Source organism: Procambarus clarkii, chromosome 43 (genome assembly GCF_040958095.1).
Source record: "Procambarus clarkii isolate CNS0578487 chromosome 43, FALCON_Pclarkii_2.0, whole genome shotgun sequence".
Lineage (NCBI taxonomy): Eukaryota > Metazoa > Arthropoda > Malacostraca > Decapoda > Cambaridae > Procambarus > Procambarus clarkii.
Window position 1 is genome coordinate 37491939 of NC_091192.1, and position 24781 is coordinate 37516719.

The 24781-nt window shown below is 42.6% G+C and overlaps 1 protein-coding gene across 1 annotated transcript; it reads right to left on the bottom strand.

Annotated features, from left to right (window-relative positions):
* Positions 1 to 260: 260 nt before the first annotated feature.
* On the bottom strand, positions 261 to 23634 carry LOC138349744 (mannose-1-phosphate guanylyltransferase catalytic subunit beta-like). Its single transcript, XM_069300301.1, has 6 exons — positions 23408 to 23634; positions 22235 to 22426; positions 9204 to 9359; positions 8129 to 8312; positions 4475 to 4680; positions 261 to 456 (listed from the first exon to the last, which is right to left on the bottom strand). The coding sequence occupies exons 1-6, from the start codon at positions 23615 to 23617 to the stop codon at positions 325 to 327; spliced, it is 1080 nt and encodes a 359-aa protein (XP_069156402.1). The 5' UTR covers positions 23618 to 23634; the 3' UTR covers positions 261 to 324.
* Positions 23635 to 24781: the final 1147 nt, after the last annotated feature.

The window sequence follows — 24781 nt, forward strand, 5'->3', positions numbered from 1 at the left end:
ATCCAAATTGTTGATGAAGCTACATATTGTACTTCATTACTGTATATAAAAGTCCCTGAGAATATGTGAGGATTACAGTAACAATTTAAGTGAAGCATATTATATGCCATTACAGGTGTTCGTATTTTAATTTCACCACAGCCGAAGAAGAATACTGTACGGTGTATTTGATCATAAAACTCGTCACAAATATCATACAGTATTCTAACCAAATATCATTAGTTTGCTTGAAATAGGCAACCAATTAAGAAAAACGTGGATACAGTATAAAAATATATTAAACAACACCCATTCATAATGTCTCGAGTGAAAGCACACCATATTTCACATGATTATTTTGGGCTCCAAGACAGAGGCTCCTATACTCTTGTGGGGCAGCACCATCCCGCCATTGACGTACAGCTCGTCCTTGACGATCACATCCTCTCCCAATACCGATACATTTTCCATTCGTACCTGACCAGATAAAAAATACAATTCTTCTTTGTTATGTAGTTAAGGCTACTGGCATCAGCGTGATTATGCAGGCAGAAATAAACAGCCCTAACTCAACAAGGGTCACAAGAGAAAATACTGTATATCAAGCATTACAAACAACGAGCACTGAATGTAATGAAACGCCATTTTCTGGACGAGTCCCGGAGGCTCCCTGGAGATATCGGACTAATATACGCAATATTAATCTGGGGCATCAGTCAACTGGAGTTCAACCTACCAGGGACCACGAGCCAGAATCTGGCATCCGCCTCAGAGAGGCACAGGGAACAATGGCCTATGGAAACCCCCAAGTGTTTGGGAGCATTATGTCTGCCATCAACTGGGGTTAGGCACCCAGAAACATAGGCATAACGAAACAGACCCTATTTGGTAAGAAAATTGCAACCGAAGACCAAACAGAGAAGCACAACTCCCCCAAACCTAAAAAAGGGGCTGAAAGGGCCACCATAAATTAAGGAGAAGAGAGAAGAGAGCACCCAGTCCAAGGACCAGGATGGCTCAGGCGGCGCATGAGCAGGCTGGAGGTAAAACAAAGCACAAGAAAGTTTGCAAAATGGGACCAAAGTGACATGCACCTCAGACACAAGCTGAAACAGTTCTGCCAGCGCCGCACGATAAGGTGACAGTATTGGTCTTCAAATGATGGTGCTGAAAAAGGGAAAAAAGAAAGAAAGGACAATACAACCTGATCGGAAATAGACGACAACCTATGAAGAGAGAGAAAATGGCAAAAAGAACGCCAGGAAACTTCATATCGTCGCCGAGATGAAGCTCGCAGGTGGGACACCATCAAATAATCAACCTGACCACCAAACAAGTAGTGATAAACCCTCGTCAAAAATACCAGACAATTAAAGTGGAGGAGTAGACCAAACAAGCCAGGTACCGAACCGGTCTGATCTGCTGAAAGAGGTGGAGCCGTGGAAAATGCACCTGGTTCCTGGTTCGGACACCGAGCAAGCTGTGCCTGAAGCCAAGGTGCTCCGTCTTGGTTCCGTTTCGGCCACCAAGGGGCCAGAAGGACAACTCTCCTGCGGGAAGATTCCAAACGAGCCAGAACCCGAAGCAACAACTGGACCTGCAACAGCCGGGGAAGAGGTACAGGTAACCACATCTTGACCAGTCCTGCTGAAAGGCATCGACCACAATGGCTCTGCAGTCAGGGAAGCGTGCCACATATATCGGGAGACGCAGAAACCACGCCGATGCGAAGTGGTCCACCTAAGGGTGCTTAGGGAAGGCAGCCCTAAGCACATGCAGCCCCAGTACTCTAATTTCATCTGGTCACCATACCACTAAGGCACAAATACTGCCAAGAAATCAAGGCCAGAGTCGACGACCGCTTCAGAGTGCATCAGCCTATGAGCTGAAGGTGCGGGGAAGTGCTTGGCTCCCCCCAACCCCTCCCTCTCCCGAGAATGGATGTGGAGACAAGTGGCGCGGCGGCGGTGTATGACGTTTGCTTGTTTTTTTGGGGTTTGGGGGGAGTTCTGGCTCTCTGCTCTGTCTTCGGTTGCAATTTTCTTACCAAGTGGGGCCTGTTTTGTCATGCCAACCTTTCTGGGTGCTTAACCCTGGTTGTTGGCAGACGGGGAATGCTCCCAAACACAAGGGGGAAGGTTTCCATAGGTCACTGCTCCCTGTGCCTCTCTGAGGGGGACAGATTCTGGCTCGGGGTCCCAGGTAGGCTGAACTCCAATTGACTGATGCCCCCAGACTAATATAGCATATATCAGTCCGATAGCTCCAGGGAACCGGAGGAGCTCCCCACAGAAAAACCTAAAGGCGCTGGTGGCTGAGTGGACAGCACGCTGGATACATAGTCCTGTGGACCGGGGTTTGATTCCCGGCACCGGCAGAAACAGAGGGGCAGAGTTTCTTTCACTCTGATGCCCCTGTTACCTAGCAGTAAATAGGTACCTGGGAGTTAGACAGCTGTTATGGGCTACTTCCTGGGGAAGGGTGTGGATGTGTGGGCAAAAAAAAAAAAAAAGTTAGTAGTTAGTAATAGTTGATTGACAGTTGAGAGGCAGGCTGAAAGAGAAGACCTCAACCCCCCGCAAGCACAACTAGGTGAATACAGAAAAACTTACTACATGAAAATAAAGAGGCTGTGTGTATCTGGATAATTTTGGAAGCAATGATTTACTGTACTTTTAGAGAATGGAAGCTACAGAAACAATTAAAAAATATATATAATATTTTATACCAAACAGAAGGATAGCCATCACAAATGTGTACATGGTCAACTTGACAGACATGCTGTCACCCTGACCACCTTGACTGACCCTCGGTCACCTCAACCAACAGGCCAACCTGCACATGCAGTCACCTCACCAAACAGAATGACATGCACATGTGGTCATCTCAACCAACAACAGGCTGACATGCACACTGTCGCTTTAACCAAGAGGCCGACACACGCTGTCACCTTGATCGACATGTACACACATGCTCACCTCAACAAATAGGCCGACACACACACATATACAATCATCTCATCTGACAGGCTGACACATGTATGGTCACCTCAACCAAATGGCCAACATGCACATGGTCACCTCGACCAACAGGCCAGCTTATACATGCGGTCACCTCAACCAACAGGGTGACTCGCACATGCAGTCACCTCAAGCAATAAGGATCACATGCACATGCAGTCAGCTCCAGTGACAGGCCCACATGCACATGCAGTCAGCTCTATTGACAGGTCCACATGCACATGCAGTCAGCTCCAGTGACAGGCCCACATGCACATGCAGTCAGCTCTATTGACAGGTCCACATGCACATGCAGTCAGTTATATTGACAGGCCCACATGCACATGCAGTCGGCTTGACTGATAGTCAACACAGGTGTTATGGCTGCCATTAAGTACAAATAACTTTATATCAAATAACAGATACTACTACACCTTCCTCACTTTACCCTGGCTTCTCAGAAAAAAATTAAAGACAAATTTAAGAAAAACTAAATTAATGAGGTTTCTCAGGAGCTGAAGTAAGAGAGTTGTGTTAAATTATGTTCACACACCATGGGGCCTAAATTCAACTTTAGTGTAATGACTATAACACTTTCATGTTCTAATGACAAAATGCATCAACCAGTTGCTATTCATTAACATTTGCATTATCACTACTGCCATCTATAATCTACAACATAAACTTTTGGTTTTGCACCCATTCTCTAGATAATTCATTTATGGACATTTTGACAACAAAGTTGACACCTATAATGCAACAAATAACTTAGGAAACAAAACGATTTTAAGCATTCTTCACATCGCTAAGTGGCCTGGGAAGCCCTAAAGTCAGAAACGAACACAGGCTGGACTGCCAAAGTGTTAACACTTTGGCAGTCTGGCCTTTGCTCGTGCATAGTTAAGCATATACCTATGACTTTGGTGATGTTATTCCTGGCCATGGTGGGATGATGGACCGCTTTGACTGCCAGTATTTGATGGCCACATTTGTGAATGTATACATTATGACCTTCATCTCTGAGACATCTCCTCAGAAACTTCTCCAAAAGGTTCACACGCTGAAGCCAGAGCAACAGCTACAGCTTTACAATATGCTCCAAGACTCTCTTATTGTACGTGGAATATTACAACCTTGAGTTATCTAATAAAGATGTTGGTGTTAAATTTTGTGAATGAAGACCTATGCTGATATACAGTATATGAATAATTTCAACTAGCAAACTACTGTACATTCACTTCAACATCAGGTTCACCTTAACCCTTAAATGGCTCCAATCGCTACTCCATTACCTAGTGCTTGAATCGTCAATTGTAAATTTTTTTAAATTACTTTTGCAAACTTATTTTGTCATGTGAGCTACGATGTAGGACTCTTAAGTGGCAAGGTCATTTTAGGGCTAAGGATATCCACTAGCATAAGACATTCACAACTTTTACCCTGTTCCTTTCAAACACCACAAGAAGCCAAACAATAAAACACACAAGACAACATACCCACTGGCCAACGATGCACTTCCAGCCTATGATACAGTTCTCCAGCCAGGTGTGAGATTTGATGGTTGCTCCTCGGAGAATGGTGCACCGCTTGATGCACACCCCGTCTTCTATTTCCACATTGGGTCCAATGGTGACATTAGGCCCAATTCGGCAGTTCTTTCCAATTTTGGCTGACGAGTCTACCAAGACGTTGCCTACAACGCCTTTTACAAAAAAAAGGTAAAGTGAAAATTTTTATATAGTGCCCCTCCCAGACAGACAAAATACTTAAAAATATATATATACAGTGTGTATATGTATGTATGTATGTATGTATGTATGTAATTACCTAAGTGTAGTTACAGGATGAGAGCTACGCTCGTGGTGTCCCGTCTTCCCAGCACTCTTTGTCATATAACGCTTTGAAACTACTGACGGTCTTGGCCTCCACCACCTTCTCACCTAACTTGTTCCAACCGTCTACCACTCTGTTTGCGAAAGTGAATTTTCTTATATTTCTACGGCATCTGTGTTTAGCTAGTTTAAATATATGACCTTTGTTCTTAAAGTTCCAGGTCTCAGGAAATCTTCCCTATCGATTTTATCAATTCCTGTTACTATTTTGTATGTAGTGATCATATCACCTTTTTCTTCTGTCTTCTAGTTTTGGCATATTTAATGCCTCTAACCTCTCCTCGTAGCTCTTGCCCTTCAGTTCTGGGAGCCCCTTAGTAGCATGTCTTTGCACCTTTTCCAGTTTGTTGATGTGCTTCTTTAGATATGGGCATCAAACAACCGCTGCATATTCTAGCTTTGGCCTAACAAAAGTCGTGAACAATTTCTTTAGTATATCGCCATCCATGTATTTAAAAGCAATTCTGAAGTTAGAAAGCGTGGCATAGGTTCCTCGCACAACGTTCTTTATGTGGTCCTCAGGTGATAGTTTTCTATCTAGAACCACCCCTAGATCTCTTTCTTTATCATAATTCTTTAAAGATTTCTCACATAATATATAGGTTGTGTGGGGTCTATGGTCTCCAATTCCACATTCCATAACATGGCATTTATTAACATTAAATTCCATTTGCCAAGTGGTGCTCCATATACTTACTTTGTCCAGGTCATCTTGAAGGGCATGACAATCATCTAAGTTTCTTATCCTTCCTATTATCTTAGCATCATCAGCAAACATGTTCATATAATTTTGTATACCAACTGGTAGATCATTTATGTAGACAAACATCACTGGTGCAAGAACTGAACCCTGTGGTACCCAACTTGTGACATTTCTCCAGTTCGATACATTGCCTCTGATTACTGCCCTCATTTTTCTATCAGTCAGGAAATTTTTCATCCATGTTAGAAGCTTATCTGTCACCCTCCAATATTTTCCAGTTTCCAGAACAACCTCTTATGTGGAACTCTGTCGAAAGCCTTTTTTAGATCCAGACAGATGCAGTCAATCAAACCATCTCTTTCCTGTAAAATCTCTGTGGCTCAATCATAGAAACTGAGTAAATGCGATACACAGGATCTTCCAGATCGAAAACCATACTGTCTGTCTGATTGATATAATATCATTTCTCTCCAGGTGTTCTACCCATTTAGTTTTGATTAGTTTTTCCAATACTTTCATTATTGCACTAGTCAATGATACAGGTCTATAATTAAGGGGGTCTTCCCTGCTTCCATTTTTGTAGATTGGAACTATGCTAGCCTGTTTCCACACATCTGCTACGACTCCTGTACAAAGGGATGCCTGAAAGATCAGGTGAAGTGGAATGCTGAGCTCAGATGCACATTCTCTCAGAACCCATGGTGAAACTCCATCTGGGTCAACTGCTTTGTTCTTACTGAGCTCCTTTAGCATATTTTCCACTTCATCTCTAGACACCTCTATCCGCTCTATGTTGTTCTCTGGAATTCTTATCGTATCTGGTTCTCTGAAGATTTCATTTTATACAAAAACACTTTGGAACTTTTTGTATAATGTTTCACACATTTGCTTCTCATTTTCCGTGAATCTGTTTCCCATTTTCAACCTTGGATATTATCCTTTACCTGCAATTTGTTGTTTATGAATTTATAGAATAAGCCCGGTTCTGTTTTACATTTATCCGCTATACCTTTTTCAAAATTTCTTTCTGCCTCTCTCCTTACTGCCATATAGATGTTTCTTGCATCTTGGTATGTTTGGGGGTTTGGCCTCTTCATATACTGATTCCATTTTTGTGTCTTTTTTTTCTCTGGCCTTCTCGCAATTTCTGTTGAACCAATCTTGTTTTCTGGCCCTGCATCTATTTTGATATGAATGTTTGTGTGCCTTCATCATATATTTTGCAAAATTTGGCATACATTTCATTTACTTCCCTTCCTAGCAACAAGTTTGTCCAATTACACTCGTTAAAAAAATTTCGAAGTTCCCCATAGTGACCTCTCCTTAAATTGAGTTTATCATCTGTTTCAATGTCCCCATTTTCTTTGTGTAATTACCTAAATGTAGTTACAGGATGAGAGCTACATTTGTGGTATCCTGCCTACCCAGCACTCTTTGTCCTATAACACTTTGAAGCTACTGACGGTTTTGGCCTCCACCACCTTCTCACTTAACTTGTTCCAACTGTCTACCACTCTGTTTGCAAAAGTGAATTTTCTTATATTTCTTCAGCATCTTTGTTTAGTTAGTTTATATCCATGACCTCTTGTTCTTGTACCCGGCATGTAACCAATTTTGTAACCCTTTTTGTGCAATGAAATTTTAAAGAGTTATATATATATATACACACACTTACTAAAAGAATAGGGGTGGTAGGAGAAGACAATATCAAAGTGTTCAGTGAGGATCCACCTAATCACCATACAGATGGTGATAGACTTCATTCAAAAAGACCAAACACAAAGCCTCGAGGAGAAAATCAAACCAGTCTGGTAACAGACCAGACCGATCTGCTGAAAAAGGCGGAGCTGCGGGAAAACCTCCATTTGGACACCAAGCAACAACCTCTGAAACCAATCCTGGGCCGGCCACCATGGGGCCATGAGGACTACTTGTCCCTGGAAAGTCTCCAAGCAAGCAAGGGCCTGGAGCAATAGCTGGAGGAAAAGGTACAGGAACCCCCACCTCGACTAGTCCAGCCAAACGGCATCGACCCCTTGGTTGGTTGCTTGGTATGCTTGACCATATCAAGCAACCATAGGTAAAAACAGTCTTGTCTACTTTTCTGCTTGGTTTCCCTGTGAGGGTAATTTTAACAATTACCCACTTGCTGTATCTGTGCTGGGGGAACCAGGTTCAGGCTCTAGGTCCCTGGTAGGCCAACAGGATGCCAAAGACTCATGTGACTGTGTATGGGGAAAGCTATCTCCAAATAACCTCAGGGAGCCACTAAGGAGGCTCCACCCCCAGAAATCCAAAGGATTATTTTAAATTTATGAGGCATTAAAATACTGTACTATATAGTTAGACCATATTTCTTGGGTTTTAGAGCTAACAGTGGAGCAAATAGAAGAGTTTTACACGATCATTATTTGATCATTTGTCTTTAAATATACCTTTAAAAGCCTGAAGAACAGCATTACAAACAATATATTTTAGGGATACACAGAAGCTGTGATTATGTACATAGTTAACTCAAAACTAAAGAAAAGCATTATACAGTAACAAAATATTACCTGGTCCTTTATAAAGCTTGGCGCTATTAGTAATCCTACAGGAGTTAAGGAAGAGACACATTCCTGTCAAGAAATCCTTGGGCTGTCCTATGTCCATCCAAAACCCATGGAGTTCTTGAGCATACAACTGTCCATCCCCGGCCATATACGGGAACACTTCCTTCTCGATGCTCATGGGACGACACTGAAAACGACAACTTCATCGGTATTGTACTTCTTGAACAATAGTATTGACAAAAATACTACAGTACACATATCCTAATTCTATAACATTTTGGTTTTCAATTTGACTCATAGTTTACCCACCGAACCTGGTGAGTAAACTACTACTGCTGTATATATACACTATATTGATTTATTTGATACTTTTAATTTAATTATTACTTTTATTGAAATTCTTCTCATGGCACACAGACTAATGTATATCATTCAGCAGGGTATAATCGCCCGTCCCAAGCTTTACATTGGCCTATACCTAGGGGGTCATATTCTTCTATCATTACAGTACTTTGCAACATTTCTAAACTAATTCATTCATTACATCCCCAACCCCACCCACCCACACCCCCATCCAACTTGCCCCTACACACAACCACCACCACCACCACCTTAACACCATTAGTAACTTAATATCATCTTAATTTAACCACCTTAACTTAATGACCTTTCGTGTAGCAAAGTTTTATGTCTTGAGGGTTTAGTGAAAGACTTGTGCAAGGACAAGAATCAATTGGAAACAAAGTGGGTTTCCATAGGTCACTGCTCCCTGTGCCTCTCTGAGGGGGACAGATTCTGGCTCATGGTCCCAGGTAGGCTCAACTCCATTGACTGATGCCCCCAGACTAATATAACATATATCAGTCCGATAGCTCCAGGGAGCCAGAGGGGCTCCCCACAGAAAATACATGGAAATTCTGTTCTGCATACAGAGCAATACATGGGTGAAATAAATTAAATGAGGGTGGCATGTGCCAGCTTCAAAAATATTTAGTGATGACCAAAAAAACCTACAAGACAGTCTTAGCTCTCATCCTATAATGACACTTAGGAATCTAGAACTCCATATATACTGTACCTCTATCCTTTTCAGAACTGATGGGTTGAAGATGTACATTCCTGCATTGATTTTGTTTGATACAAATTCCTGAGGTTTCTCCACAAAGCGATCAATTTTGCCGGCTTCATCATAGATGACCACACCATACTTGGAGGGCTCCTCTACCTTTGTCACCTGTTATCAAACACAAGTTAAATTATTTAAGGACAAATTTTTCTACACTTAAAAAAAAGAAGTGTTGAATGTAATGAAATGCCATTTTCTGGGTGAGCCCCAGAGGCTCCCTGGAGCTAGTGGGCTAATATGCAATTCATTAGACCAGGGCATTAGTCAAAGGAGTTCAGCCTACCAAGGACCACGAACCAGAACCTGGGCCCCATCAAAAAGGTACAGGGAGCAATGGCCTATGGAAACCCACCTTGTACTTGGGGGTATTCCATGTCTGCCATCGACCAGGGTTAGGCACCCAGAAAGGTAGGCATAACAAAACAGATCCCATACGTTAAGAAAATTGCAACCGAAAGTCGAACATAGAGGCAGAACTCCCTCAAATCCCAAGGAAACAAGCAAACCAGCAAACTTAACACTACGGCGCCGCAGCGCTCTTCCGCACATCCTCTCCCCCGCCCCCAACCTACTGCATCAGCTACCCAACCTCAATTCGAAGGGAGTGTCCAGGGAGTTCCCTGGCTCCTGTGCCAGGGAGCCTCCAGGGCTCACCCAAAAAGTAACGTTTCATTACAGTCAATGCTAGTTTTCTGTGGGGAGCCCCTCCAGCTCCAGGGAGCTACATAACCAAAGGAAAAGAATGACATACCCAGAAGGTGGCTACCATGTGTCTGTCAACTCAAAGTCGAGACAACTGGCTACAACCAGTAACCCAAAGTCACACATGGATGCCTAGGACCAAGCATGTTGACCAAATAATGGACAGCCAGGACCCTGTTCAACCTCCAAAATCCCAGTGCCCCAATATCAGCCCAAGACATGTTTCCAAAGAAGGCAGCCAAAGCAGCAAACTTCCAAACATCATAGGCCCAGGATAGACTACAGGCAGGCTAGACTTAATAATCCTGCGGACGACTTGAGAGACCCGAGCCCTGGAAAAGGGAACGAGGGAAACCGGATCAACCCACAGTGCATCCCCGGCCACAGAAGTCAAGGAGCACAGATAATGGCGATGAGCTGCAACCGGACAACACATGATGCACCCCCGGCCTAATTAACTACGCATCAATGACCCAAGGACCCCTCTGGAAAGCAGCCATCTTGTTCTTCGCCAGAAAAGAAGGAGAAGGCTGCAACCGTACAAACTGATGATGATGCCAACAGAAAGAGAGCCTTGGAAAAACAATCTTGAACTGAAGGGGTCACCATGAATTAAGGAAGATAGAGATAGAGCACCCTGTCCAAGGACCAGGATGGCTCAGTTGGAGCATGAGCAGGCCGGAGTTGAAACAAAGAACAAGAAAGTTTATGCAATGGGGCAGAAGTGACATCTACATCAAATGCAAGTTGGAGTGACTCCGCCAGTGCCGCACGAAACAATGTGACAGTATTCGGCATCAAATGATGGTCCTGAAAGTCAGGAAAGAAAGAACCAGACAACCTGATCAGAAATAGAAGACAACCTACAAAGAGAGAGAAAATGGTGGAAAGAATGCTAAGAAACTTCATACTGTTGCCGAGACAAAGTTCTCAGGCGGGACACCAACAATGAAGCCACCTGATCACAATAGAGATGGCAATAAACCCACATAAAAAAGACCAGACGTGAAGAGCATAGGAGAAGACCGAACCAGCCATGTACCGAACTGGTTCAATCTGCTGGAAGAGGCGAGCCGCGGAAAATGCCCCGGGGTTCAGACACCGAGCAAGCAGTGTCAGAGGAGGAGGAGCCCTCCCCCCCTCCCCAATCTCACCACAGACCGGAGGACACGACCCAAACTGCCCATGAATCATCCAGAAGAGTCAAGTTCGGGGTGCACAGGAGGTAACCACCAAGGAACCAACCCCTGAACCTCCAAAGGGGAACCCAAGAGGAAGAAAAACCTCCGGAACGAAACCGAAGAGCCCAAAGAAACCCAGAAAAGAACCTGGGAGGTGACCAAACTACCACATTTGCCGGCGGAAATGCACCACAGAAAGAAGGGTCAAACAAGACCCAGATAGAACCCCTGGCCAAAACAGCCAGAAACGGACCAAAAACCGAGGATCAAAAGCTGTAGGAGCAGGTAGAGCAAACATGCACAGACACTGGGCCCAAAACCCAGGGGCCAGAACCCAAACGCAGACAGAAAAACACAAAATCAAGCGAAAAAACAACACCCAAATGTTCCCAGTGAAACAAAGGGAAAAATGCCCCAAAGTAAATAACAAAACAGAGACACAGCTCTAATAAATGGAATGCACTAGGAAGTGATGTGGTGGAGGCTGACACCATACACAGTTTCAAATGTAGATATGATAGAGCCCAGTAGGCTCAGGAATCTGTACACCAGTTGATTGACAGTTGAGAGGCGGGACCAAAGAGCCAGAGCTCAACCCCTGCAAGCACAATTAGGCAAGTACAGCAACGGGAGGCGAAAAAACACCCCCAAAACGCAAGCGCACACTCCCAGGCACTTGTAAACAAACAAACCGCAGTGCCGTCTTGGCAGCCAGGCAGGGAAGCACTTGCACGACAGAAAAAATGAAAAGGAGAAGCTTCTGACGCTAGATAGCCGAAATCATGCTGGCAAATGTGTGAAACAAAGCAGAAGGGACAAACCCCTCCCTCCCCACCCAGAAGGCACAAAACCCAAGAAGGGGCAAACAGCCCCAGAAAACCCAAGAAGGGGCAAACAGCCCCAGAAAACCCAAGAAGGGGCAAACAGCCCCAGAACTGCTAATGGGTTCCCACCTCCCCCCCCCCCCACAGTCCCGGGAACTCCCCAACAGAGGCCCCGGGGCAAAGCCATCCTCCATGCCCCTTACCCCTGAAGAAAAGGCAGCAAAGAAGTGGGGTCTGCTGGTAGGGCACAAAAGCCTCATCAGGAGCAGCAGGCTTGAATGCTTCCGTCCCCAGCCCAAATGGGGCGGCCCCTGAAGCCACCCGAGTCTCGTCACCAATTAAAATCCCCGCCATGACCCCAAAACCTGCAGACATTTCGGAGCAGGAAACAAGAAGGTGGGGGGGGGGGGGGGGGGGGGGGAACAGGACGAACAATGCCTAACCAAAACGGGGCAGCCTCGGGGCATCCAAGTGGGCAACCAACATAGCGCTTTGCAGAAACCTAAACCTAGCATGCAACATGGATGCTGCCTGTACCCGAATATCAAAGTCATAAGAATGAGTAAGTGGAGAACAAGCAGAGAACACAACTTTCAAGCCTTCAGGTCAAAGGTGTCATTGACCCAACAGACAGCATGATGGAGGCAAAAGCAGTGACTGTCACCCTGAGACAAGGGCACATAGCAACCTTCAAACTTGCGTGAGGCGAAGTGGAACTCTGAAGATGCATCCATCGGTCCAGTGAGCCCCAAATGAGGATTTCCAGGGGGCCCGCAGGCAAACTGATATGGGAAGCCCAGGCAAGGTACAGTACTGCAAAACCAGCTAGGCCCAAACTAACAAGGGAAACTGGTAAAGCTGAACCCCTGCGACGTATACAATCATGGGGGCTTAGAGGAGGGCCACCAAAACAACAGAAGTGTATCAAGAACCAAACAAGGCAAACCCCCCTCCAGGCAAGTAAACAAAAAGCAAAAAAAAAAAAAGGACAACATCCCTAGAAGGAACAAAAGCCGGCCGATGCATAGGTAGGCAAGCTGTGCAGCACCTTGAGCCCCAAGTAGCAAATGATACCATGTCCTACCCAAGGCCAAACAAGGGCCACAAAACCCCTGCTGGCCTTAAGGGTGAGGTAAATGCCAAGCAGCAAAAACCCCTATGGAAATGGCGTCCCAAACAAACCAGGGAAGATAAGCCTAACACACAAGGGTAGTACTCACAGGGCACTTAGGGAGGGCTGCCATAAGTACATGCAGCCCCAGTACACTTCAGTTACATCTGGCCACCACACCACGAACAGCAGCAGACACCACAAAGGTAAAACACTGCCAGGAAACTGAGGCCAGAGTTGATGACTGCTCTGGATTGCAATAACCAATGAACTGAGGTTGGGTACCTGGCACAGTGGGATTGGGGGGAAGGGGGGGGGGCTTCACGGAAGAGCAGTGCAGTGGCATGGTGTGAAGTTTGCTTGTTTGCTTGGAAATTAAGGGGGGTTCTGCCTCTGTTCGGTTTTTGGTTGCAATTTTCTAACCATGTGAGGTCTGTTTTGTTTTGCCTACCATTCTGGGCGCTAACCCTGGTCAATGGCAGATATAGAATGACCCCCCCCCCTTGCCCAAGTACAAGGGGGTTTCCATAGGTCATTGCTCCCTTTGCCTCTCTGAGGGAGGCCAGGTTCTGGCTCGTGGTCCCCAGTAGGCAGAACTTCTTTGACTAATGTCCTGGTCTAATGAACTGCATATTAGCCTGATAGCTCTAGGGGGGCTCACCACAGAAAATATAACTACAAATCACAATAAATATTGAAATTAGCAGAAACTGGACAAGAAATTGTCACAAGACCATTTATTAGGGCCAAATCCCCTAAAAACCTCCTCATAAGATTAATGGTTGGTATTGTATGCATTTTGACAATGATTTAACATTATATAAAATATGATACCCAATTTTATAAGAAAGCACATATTTAGCAAGAAATGCATATACAGTACTGTAATATAAATGCTAGCTAATACATACTGGGCTATGCCAACCCACCCAAGCAAAAAGTGGAAGCAGCCCGTCACAGAACTCGAATGAATGTACAGAACAGTGTACTGTACATTCATCACCTGGACCAAAGAGCCAGAGCTCAACTCCCACAAGCACAACTAGGCGAGTACCAACTAGTCCTGCAACACAGACCACTTATTATCACCAGTATTAATTAATTATTAATTGCCGAGCGAAAGTGTTAACACTTTCGTTCGGCAACAACTCGGCATCGAGTCCCCCATTTACTAGAGGAATGTCCGGCGAGGACTCGGCATTGAGTCCTCAGTGCGGCAAAAGTAGCAGCGTTTTCGGGAAGGTTTTGCCATGGTTTTGGACATTATATGCATATACCCCTGTAGGGAATTTCGTGGTGAATACAATAATACTAAAATGAAAGACCTAGGACCAGAATTGAGGTAACAAAGTTGAAAACAGTATACCCATTTTATTGCTCTTTATTAGCGCTCACAGGGGTAATGCTCCATCACTTTCTCTGTTTGCTGTGGGTAACGCTGGGCTTTTGGACTTTATATTTGCATATACTCCTGTAGGGAATTCTATTGCACACACAATGATACCAAAATGAAAAACCTAGGACGAGAATTGAGATGTCCAAAGTGTACACATTTTATTGCTCCTGTGCGCTCCCGTGCAACACGCTCTCATTTTCTCACTTTCACGCCGGGCTTTTGGGCTTTATATGCATTTAGTCCTGTAGAGAATTTCCTTATCTTACCTTATCTCACTATGGGTATTGAAAGAGTGCGCAGGAGTACTTTGTTTGCCACTCTCCATAGTATATAGTAGGTCACTGGAAACGGGAGACCTACCAGAAATATGGAAGATGGCTAATGTAGTCCCAATATACAAAAAGGGTGACAGACAAGAGGCACTGAACTACAGGCCAGTGTCCTTAACTTGTATACCATGAAGGTGATGGAGAAGATTGTGAGAAAAAACCTAATAACACATCTGGAGAGAAAAGACTTCGTGACAACCCATCAACATGGGTTCAGGGAGGGTAAATCTTGCCTTACAGGCTTAATAGAACTCTATGATCAGGTGACAAAAATTAAGCAAGAAAGAGAAAGATGGGCGGACTGCATTTTTTTGGACTGTCGGAAAGCCTTTGACACAGTACCCCATAAAAGGCTGATGTACAAGCTGGAGAAACAGGCAGGAGTAACTGGTAGGGCGCTCCAGTGGATAAGCGAGTACCTAAGTAATAGGAAGCAGAGAGTTACAGTGAGGGGTGAGACCTCAGATTGGCGTGAAGTCACCAGTGGAGTCCCACAGGGCTCTGTACTCGGACCTATCCTGTTTCTGATACAGTATTCGTAAATGATCTCCAGAGGGTATAGACTCATTCCTCTCAATGTTTGCTGACGACGCCAAAATTATGAGAAGGATTAAGACAGGAGGAGGACAGCTTGAGGCTTCAAGAAGACTTGGACAAGCTGCAGGAATGGTCGAACAAATGGTTGTTAGAGTTTAACCCAAGCAAATGTAATGTAATGAAGATAGGGGTAGGAAGCAAACCAGATACAAGGTATCATTTGGGAGACGAAATACTTCAGAAGTCAGAGAGAAAGACCTGGGGGTTGGTATCACGCCAGACTTGTCCCCTGAAGCTCATATCAAGAGGATAACATCAGCGGCATATGCCAGGTTGGCTAACATAAGAACGGGCTTTAGAAACTTGTGTAAGGAATCTTTCAGAACATTATATACCACATATGTCAGACCAATCATGGAGTATGCGGCTCCAGCATGGAGTCCATATCTAGTCAAACATAAGACTAAACTGGAAAAGGTTCAAAGGTTTGCCACCAGACTAGTACCCGAGCTGAGAGGTATGAGCTACGAGGAGAGACTACGGGAATTAAACCTCACTTCGTTGGAAGACAGAAGAGTTAGGGGGGACATGATCACCACATTCAAGATTCTCAAGGGAATCGACAGGGTTGATAAAGACAGGCTATTTAACACAAGGGGCACACGCACTAGGGGACACAGGTGGAAACTGAGTGCCCAAATGAGTCACAGAGATATTAGAAAGAACTTTTTTAGTGTCAGAGTGGTTGACAAATGGAATGCATTAGGAAGTGATGTGGTGGAGGCTGACTCCATACACAGTTTCAAGTGTAGATATGATAGAGCCCAGTAGGCTCAGGAACCTGTACACCTTTTTAATTTTAATTTTAAATGAGGTCATATTCCCAAGGGGCTACTCAATTTGGAGACGGGACAGAAAAATTAGGAAAGGCGGTGGCGTTGCTGTGCTGGTAAAAGAACACCTAAAGGTGAAGGAAATAATGACTGCCAATCCACAAGAAGTTGACATAATAGCACTAGAGATCTGCTATGAGGATGATAAACTAATGATGATAAATGCATATAGTCCACCGCCAAGCAGCACATGGTCAAAGGAGGAGCTAGATAGTAAACGTGAAGGTCTTATAACAATAATGAGAGAGATTATAGCGAGAGCGGATAACGATAGATCACGACTGTTGATAGTCGGTGACTTCAACTTGAAATCCATAGACTGGGAAGCATATGAAGCTAAAACAGAAGATTTTTGGACCTGTAAATTTGTAGACCTCATCCTGGAAACATTCTTGTATCAACATGTTAAACAAGCTACGAGGATGAGGGAAGGGGACGTTCCCTCCATGCTAGATTTGATATTTACCAGGAAGGAGGAAGAGATATTTGACATTCAGTACCTTCCTCCCTTGGGTAAAAGTGACCATGTCTTTTTGGGAATAAAGTATGCAATGCGTTATAAGCTGGAAGAAAATAAGGAGGTTGAAGCAGTTGAAAAACCAGACTTCAGGAGAGGACATTATGGTGACCTTAGAAATTTTTTTAGTGAGTATAATTGGACAGACTTGATGCTAGGCAAGGAAGTGAATGAGATGTATGGCAAGTTTTGTGAAATATATGATAAAGGCACAAAAAAATTTATACCAAAACAGAGATGCAGAACTAGGAAACAGGATTGGTTCAATAGAAATTGCGAGAGGGCTAGAGACCGAAAGACACAAAAATGGAATCAATACAGGAAGAGGCCGAACCCCCAAACATACCAGCGATACAAAGATGCGAGAAACAACTACACGGCAGTGAGGAGAGAGGCAGAAAGAAATTTTGAAAAAGGGATTGCGGACAAATGTAAAACAGAACCAGGTCTATTCTATAAATTCATAAACAACAAATTGCAGGTAAAGGATAATATTCAGAGGTTGAAAATGGGAAATAGATTCACGGAAGATGAAAAGGAAATGTGTGAAACACTAAACGAAAAGTTCCAAAGTGTGTTTGTACAAAATGAAATCTTTAGGGAACCAGATACAATAAGAATTCCAGAGAACAACATAGAACACATAGAGGTGTCTAGAGACGAAGTGGAAAAAATGCTCAAGGAGCTCGGTAAGAACAAAGCAGCTGGCCCAGATGGCGTTTCACCATGGGTTCTGAGAGAATGTGCATCTGAGCTCAGCATTCCACTTCACCTGATCTTTCAGGCATCCCTGTGTACAGGAATCGTAGCAGACGGGTGGAAACAGGCTAACATAGTTCCAATCTACAAAAGTGGCAGCAGGGAAGACCCCCTCAATTATAGACCTGTATCATTGACAAGTGTAATAGTGAAAGTATTGGAAAAACTAATCAAAACTAAATGGGTAGAACACCTAGAGAGAAATGATATAATATCAGACAGACAGTATGGTTTTCGATCTGGAAGATCCTGTGTATCGAATTTACTCAGTTTCTATGATCGAGCCACAGAGATATTACAGGAAAGAGATGGTTGGGTTGACTGCATCTATCTGGACCTAAAAAAGGCTTTCGACAGAGTTCCACATAAGAGGTTGTTCTGGAAACTGGAAAATATTGGAGGGGTGACAGGTAAGCTTCTATCATGGATGAAAAATTTTCTGACTGATAGAAAAATGAGGGCAGTAATCAGAGGCAATGTATCAGAATGGAGAAATGTCACAAGTGGAGTACCACAGGGTTCAGTTCTTGCACCAGTGATGTTTATTGTGTACATAAATGATCTACCAGTTGGTATACAGAATTATATGAACATGTTTGCTGATGATGCTAAGATAATAGGAAGGATAAGAAATTTAGATGACTGTCATGCCCTTCAAGAAGACCTGGACAAAATAAGTATATGGAGCACCACTTGGCAAATGGAATTTAATGTTAATAAATGTCATGTTATGGAATGTGGAATAGGAGAACATAGACCCCACACAACCTATATATTATGTGAGAAATCTTTAAAGAATTCTGATAAAGAAAGAGATCTAGGAGTGGTTCTAGATAGAAAACTATCACCTGAGGACCACATAAAGAATATTGTGCAAGGAGCCTATGCTATGCTTTCTAACTTCAGAATTGCATTTAAATACATGGATGGCGATATACTAAAGAAATTGTTCATGACTTTTGTTAGGCCAAAGCTAGAATATGCAGCTGTTGTGTGGTGCCCATATCTTAAGAAGCACATCAACAAACTGGAAAAGGTGCAAAGACATGCTACTAAGTGGCTCCCAGAACTGAAGGGCAAGAGCTACGAGGAGAGGTTAGAAGCATTAAATATGCCAAAACTAGAAGACAGAAGAAAAAGAGGTGATATGATCACTACATACAAAATAGTTACAGGAATTGATAAAATCGACAGGGAAGACTTCCTGAGACCTGGAATTTCAAGAACAAGAGGTCATAGATTTAAACTAGCTAAACACAGATGCCGAAGAAATATAAGAAAATTCACCTTCGCAAATAGAGTGGTAGACGGTTGGAACAAGTTAAGTGAGAAGGTGGTGGAGGCCAAGACCGTCAGTAGTTTCAAAGCATTATATGACAAAGAGTGCTGGGAAGACGGGACACCACGAGCGTAGCTCTCATCCTGTAACTACACTTAGGTAATTACACTTAGGTAATTACCTGTTGATTGACGGTTGAGAGGCGGGACCAAAGAGCCAGAGCTCAACCCCCGCAAGCACAACTAGGTGAGTACAACTAGGCAAGTACAGTATATATTTTTATTTTTTTATAAAAACGATCGGTGATTGCTTCCCATTGTGAGTGCTGTTAGGTCGTTGGTCAAATAGCCTCGGCTGTCATTGACTTGACAGTCTGCAATGGTCAAGTTGTTACTGTACTGGATATGCTATTGTGTTTGGAGCAATAGGCTTTCACAGGTTTGAATCCTCCACGGGTAAGAGTTCTTTCGTTACATATAACTTGTGTGTTTATGCAAGTGTGTTGTACATTTGAGGCTTATGTTTTCCTCAGTAGTGACTGATTTGATGAAAATGATTGGTGATCTCCTCCCATTGCGAGTGCTGTTGGGTTGTTGGTCAAATAGCCTCGGCTATTTGACCAACGGCTTAACAGTCTGCAATGGTCAAGTGGTTCCCGTACTGGATGTAGAAAATTCCACCAAATAATATTATCTGAGGAATTAAATATTTACAGATTATATCTTTAATTTACATCAGAATCATATCTCTTTTGATGATTTAAGAATCATCAGTATCCACATCAGTATCCTTCACGACCATTTGGTCAAGTATACCATTGGGTTCAATGCATGTCCATGTAATATCAAGAATCTAGAAGCTTCCAGAAGGAGCTAATAATAAAAAAAATATTGTTGGAACAAAATAATAGCTTCCAGTGACATTTTCAAAATCCATAATAAAGGACAAATTGTACTATTAAGTACTGTCAATAATCTTTAAGTCCCCTAAGTGTTTAGCTTGTAAATAAACTTAGTCAAGACTGATTATTGTGATAATGAACATAAACAATCCATAATCAGTCAGGCACCCTGACTGCTAGGAAGGGAGCCACCCTGCCTGTGGCAGGAGCCCCCAGGACCGGAGGGAAGTGTGTTGATATCGAAACGGTGTGCACGTGTGTGGGGTTGATAACATTTTCAATAGACATTACCACACAAACTACTTATCTAATCACCAGTGATAATTCCCTAGATACTCAGGAAGTCTCTGATCTGTAACTCGACCACAAGAACTTATCAAGAGGAGTGAGGTCGAGCTCAGGTACCAGGAGTCTCGCCACGTTTCCTCTATTGTGACCTCATCCTAGCAACTGCTTCAAGAACACTTCCCCACAGCAGAAGCTACGAGGGACATAACCAACATCAAGGCTGCCATATCTCCGTCAACATATAGAGCCTCGTTTCAACAGGAGAAACATCATCTGACAACTTGCCAGATTAGGCTCCAGTTCTCAATTTCAGGATAAGTTATTAATTGTTTTAGAGCGTAGATTGGCCAATAGCATGCTTTGTGACATTAACACAGATGTGGTGGAGGCTGAAGAGATGTGGTGGAGGCAGACTCCGTACACAGTTTCAAATGTAGATATGATAAAGCCCAGTAGGCTCAGGAATCTGAACACCAGTTAATTGACAGTTGAGAGGCGGGACCAAAGAGCCAGAGATCAACGCCCACAAACACAACTAGGTGAGAACATCTATATATAATTTGAGTTATTATGCAGGGAGGCAATGCTTCACCAATCAGTGAGTTGATTTACCTTCTCAGTGACTGAACCTCTTTTATTGTTGAATATTCATATAAATATGAATTTTTATCTTGTGTATTTTCTTTAGTATAACTCATCATACATTTAATTGCCATATCCATTAATCTTAATTTATCAAATTATTTTTATTTTATTGTATATAATAATTTCTTTGCATATTGCCCATACATCATACTTGTATTATACAACTATTTTGTTGAGAGTATCAGAACAATTTACAATTGGCTGTTACAATATTTCTAGAGCCAGGTTAAACTATGTACAGTACCTAGTTGAGATCTTTGATAATGACCCATACCAGTGTTTACAGTTATAGAACTGTGTTAATAATCATATCCTTGAATAACACACACACTAAATGTGTTAAGATACCAGCAGGTACTGTATGTATTGTGGTGTCAATGACCCAGCTCAGCCTTGAGGACCCTACTGCTACACCCCATTACCAGTATCAAGGACACACACAATCTGCACTTACAACACAAACATACAACCCTTGCCCTTACATGAGAATTTGCAAGTTTCTTTTTTGCATTTTAATTAATTATATTCAGTAGTTAATTTTCAAGTCCTATGTAAATCTCTTCATCAACATAATCCCAGAATTTTTCCCACACTAGTTACACTATTATGTTTGGAGCACAAGGCTACCGAATCTCCCTTTCCCCCTCCTGTGGGGAGGGGTGGGGGGAGGGAGGGAGGGAGGGAGGGGGGAGGGAGGAAGGGGGGGGGGGACAGCTGGGTACATTGTCTTGTACTGTATATTTAAAATTTGCTTAAAACTAAAGCTGGCATTTACTAAGGTCTTTACTGAATCATAATCTACCATTGTTTCATAATCTACTTTGTGGCAATATATTTAACACCTTAATATCCTTATACCCTTTTATGCATGTGCATACTTCAATCATGTTACTCTTTACCCTTCCATATTCCATAAAATGTAAATTATGCTTTCTTAATCATTTTTTCATATGAAAGGTTTCTAGTTCCAAGGATTAACTTTCTCATCTTTCTCTGTACCTGCACAAGTAAATTACTGTGCATTCTATAGTACAATAATCAAAGCTGAATTTCACAACCTAAATGGGGCAAATTCACAAGGGCCGTGATGAGGGTTCGAACTTACACCCGGGATGATCCCAGATGCTGCCTTAGTCGACTAGGCCACGACATGGTAAAAGAAATGGGGCCCCTGCAGTAATGAGATATATTAATCATTCAATGCCTATGTTATTTTTATACTTTTGGGGTTGTCTGCTGTCTTAATGAGAGTAATTTCACTGTGCTAAGTAAACTTTTCACGCTGTTTAAAGTTTGCCTTTACTTTTCATTACCCACGCTAGTATGGAATTTATATTCAGTGACATTTCAGTGTTGCAAAATATACAACATACATTTGGTAAAGTATGCTTAAACCCTTTATTGTTCTCCAATGGGAGCTGGTTGACCCATGGAAATATTATACAGGTACACTGTATTAGTATTTAAACTGGCATCTTACCCAGGATTCACTGAAAGATAAAACAGCATTATGGATAATTTAAAGTGGTGCATTCGTGTGTCAATACAGCAGACCATGAGCTGTGGTGTAGGGTACAAAGACCTCCACAATATAAGGCCCACGTTAAATAATACAACATACCACAATGGTGCCCTCACGGCCATGTTGTTTGTGGAACTTGACCATCTGAGTAAAAGGAAAGTCACAGATGACATCGGAGTTCAGGACAAAGAAAGGTTCATCATTGGAGGCCAAAATGCTCTGAGCCAGCTTGATAGGTCCTGCTGTGCCAAGGGGCTCTTCCTCCAGGGAGAATGTAATCTGAATCCCCAACTGAAAGAGTAGATATGTATACAGTATATTGCTACGAGTATAAAATATACAACAAATAAGAGGAGAGATTTTAAGTCCAAAACTTATTTATCTTGTCACCACAAATTAGATATTTTTACATTAGGCAAAATAGGTAAAGTTAATATTAATTTCATTAAAGTCTTGAGTATTACTGCAGTATATACAGACTAATCTTTAACTTAAGACACTGACAGATTACAGTACACAAATACTTGACTAATATACCAAAAACCTTTATAAAAAGCATAATTTGATGTACACTATAGCAGAATATGGGCTGGTTTTACCTTTGTGTGAAGTGAGAGAAGAGGTAGAATAGGTCAATAGAAACACTTAGGGTGCCTGCATGAGAAAACTAATAAGACTTAAGAATGTGGAGAATTACACTAGATACATTTCATTATAACTTACGTTGTATAAAATATTTCATGTTTATATGGGGCTGATTAGAGGTCTATCTGTCATGACCACTCCCATGGTAAGGAGACCTCTGAAGGATAAACGTATCGTTGCAACCCGTTCTCGCAAATTTAATAAGTCAATATTGACTTATTAACTACGTGCATAGGTGATATACTAAACATAATAGATACCCTTAAAAAGATTCATAGAAAACACCGACCTTACCTAACCTTGTTAGTATCTTAAGATAAGCATCTAATTGCTTCGTAATTACAATTATTACTTAACCTATACCTATTATAGGTTAGGTAATAATTGTAATTACGAAGCAATAAGATGCTTATCTTAAGATACTAACAAGGTTAGGTAAGGTCGGTGTTTTCTATGAATCTTTTTAAGGGTATCTATTATGTTTAGTATATCACCTATGCACGTAGTTAATAAGTCAATATTGACTTTACGAATTTGCGAGAACGGGTTGCAACGTGATCCAGACATACAGAAATATACTGCACATAAACGGGGATGGGGGGGTGGAGGTATTCTCTTACTTCTTACCTTCTGAGCTTCCTGTGCCAGCTCTTGCTCCATCTGTTCAGCATGATAAGAGACAGCCAGGACCACCTGTGTGACGCCAGCTGCCACCAGTGCCTCTATCTGGTGTAGCACAATAGGCTTGTTGGCAAATTCAACGAGAGGCTTGGGTCTGCTGAGGGTGAGAGGCCTCAGCCTGGTGCCGTACCCGCCCACCAGGATCAGCGCCTTCATGTTCCCAAGGGTCAAGTCTGTGAACATCATAATTATTAACCACTCATAAAGAATTTACAAAAAACAAGAACAAGTATCTACTGAACCACTGTATATGAATCTGCCCCTTAGCAGAAAATCACTGGTAAATCAAAACATTAACCTAATCTATAAAGGCAAAATTTAGTTGTACCATAAACAAACCATGTTTATATATAAGTGTTTCCTGACAACAACAACACTCTAGCCTGTAACACACATGCTTTTACTATTCCATCTTGCTGTATCACTTTCCTTTCGAGACAACAGGTTTGACCACTAAATAATTAAGCCAGCATCATCTCCTAACCTAACAATACTTGTTGCTTTATAGTTATGTTCATGAATCACTTTTTTTTATATATTCAAGCAGCATATTAAATTAAGGAAACTACAGAAGGCCTGTTGGACCATAAAAAGCAGCTCCTATTTATATCCTACCAAGCTCATTTACATATCTAACTTGTGCTTGAGTTTACCCGAGAGCCACTAACACTACTGGCCTCGACGAGGACAAGAAGCCGGCGGCTTGTCAAAGGCCCCCCCCCCCCCATTTGCTTCTATGATCTTTTCCAGCTGAACTTTAAAAGTTGACAGTTTTGGCCCTTGCAAGTAGGAAGTTCCTTGGGTTTATAACGCTGTGAGTGAAAAAGCATCTCCTGTTCTCAGTCCTACATTGTGGCTTGTTGAGCTTGAAACAGTTACTCCTTGTTTGTGTTACACCTGACCTTTTGAAGAAATTGTACGAGTCAACGTCCTCCAATTTGTTCAGATTTTAAGTTTCGATGAGATTCGCCCTGTCATGCCTGGTTTGCAGTGTTGTTAGCCCTGAGGCCCTCAACCGTTCCTGGTATGAGAGTGGACTTGGTTATGTTGCCCAGTTTTGAACTTTTCTCCAAAACAGCTGTATACGTCTTTCTGAAGATGAGGTCTCCATGCTGAGATACAATAATCAAAGTAAGGGGCGCACCATAGATTTACAGTTTAATAACTACCTTTTATATATAATTACCATATATAACTACCTTTTACTATATAACTACTGTATATATAAATATATTGGTAGAATTAACTACCTACTTGGCCTACCTTTGGGGGCCTGATGGCTTAATGAACAGTGCTAGGGTTTCGTAGTCCTAAGGGTCC

Bases quoted from the DNA above. Each gene is read 5' to 3' on its own strand.
- LOC138349744 (XM_069300301.1), bottom strand. From the start codon at position 23,617: ATGAAGGCGCTGATCCTGGTGGGCGGGTACGGCACCAGGCTGAGGCCT. The intron at 22,427-23,407 runs GTAAGAAGTAAG...CTACTCTTTCAG, and splicing joins TGGCACAGGAAGCTCAGAAG to TTGGGGATTCAGATTACATT. The intron at 9,360-22,234 runs GTATGTTGTATT...GTTTGATAACAG, and splicing joins GCCGTGAGGGCACCATTGTG to GTGACAAAGGTAGAGGAGCC.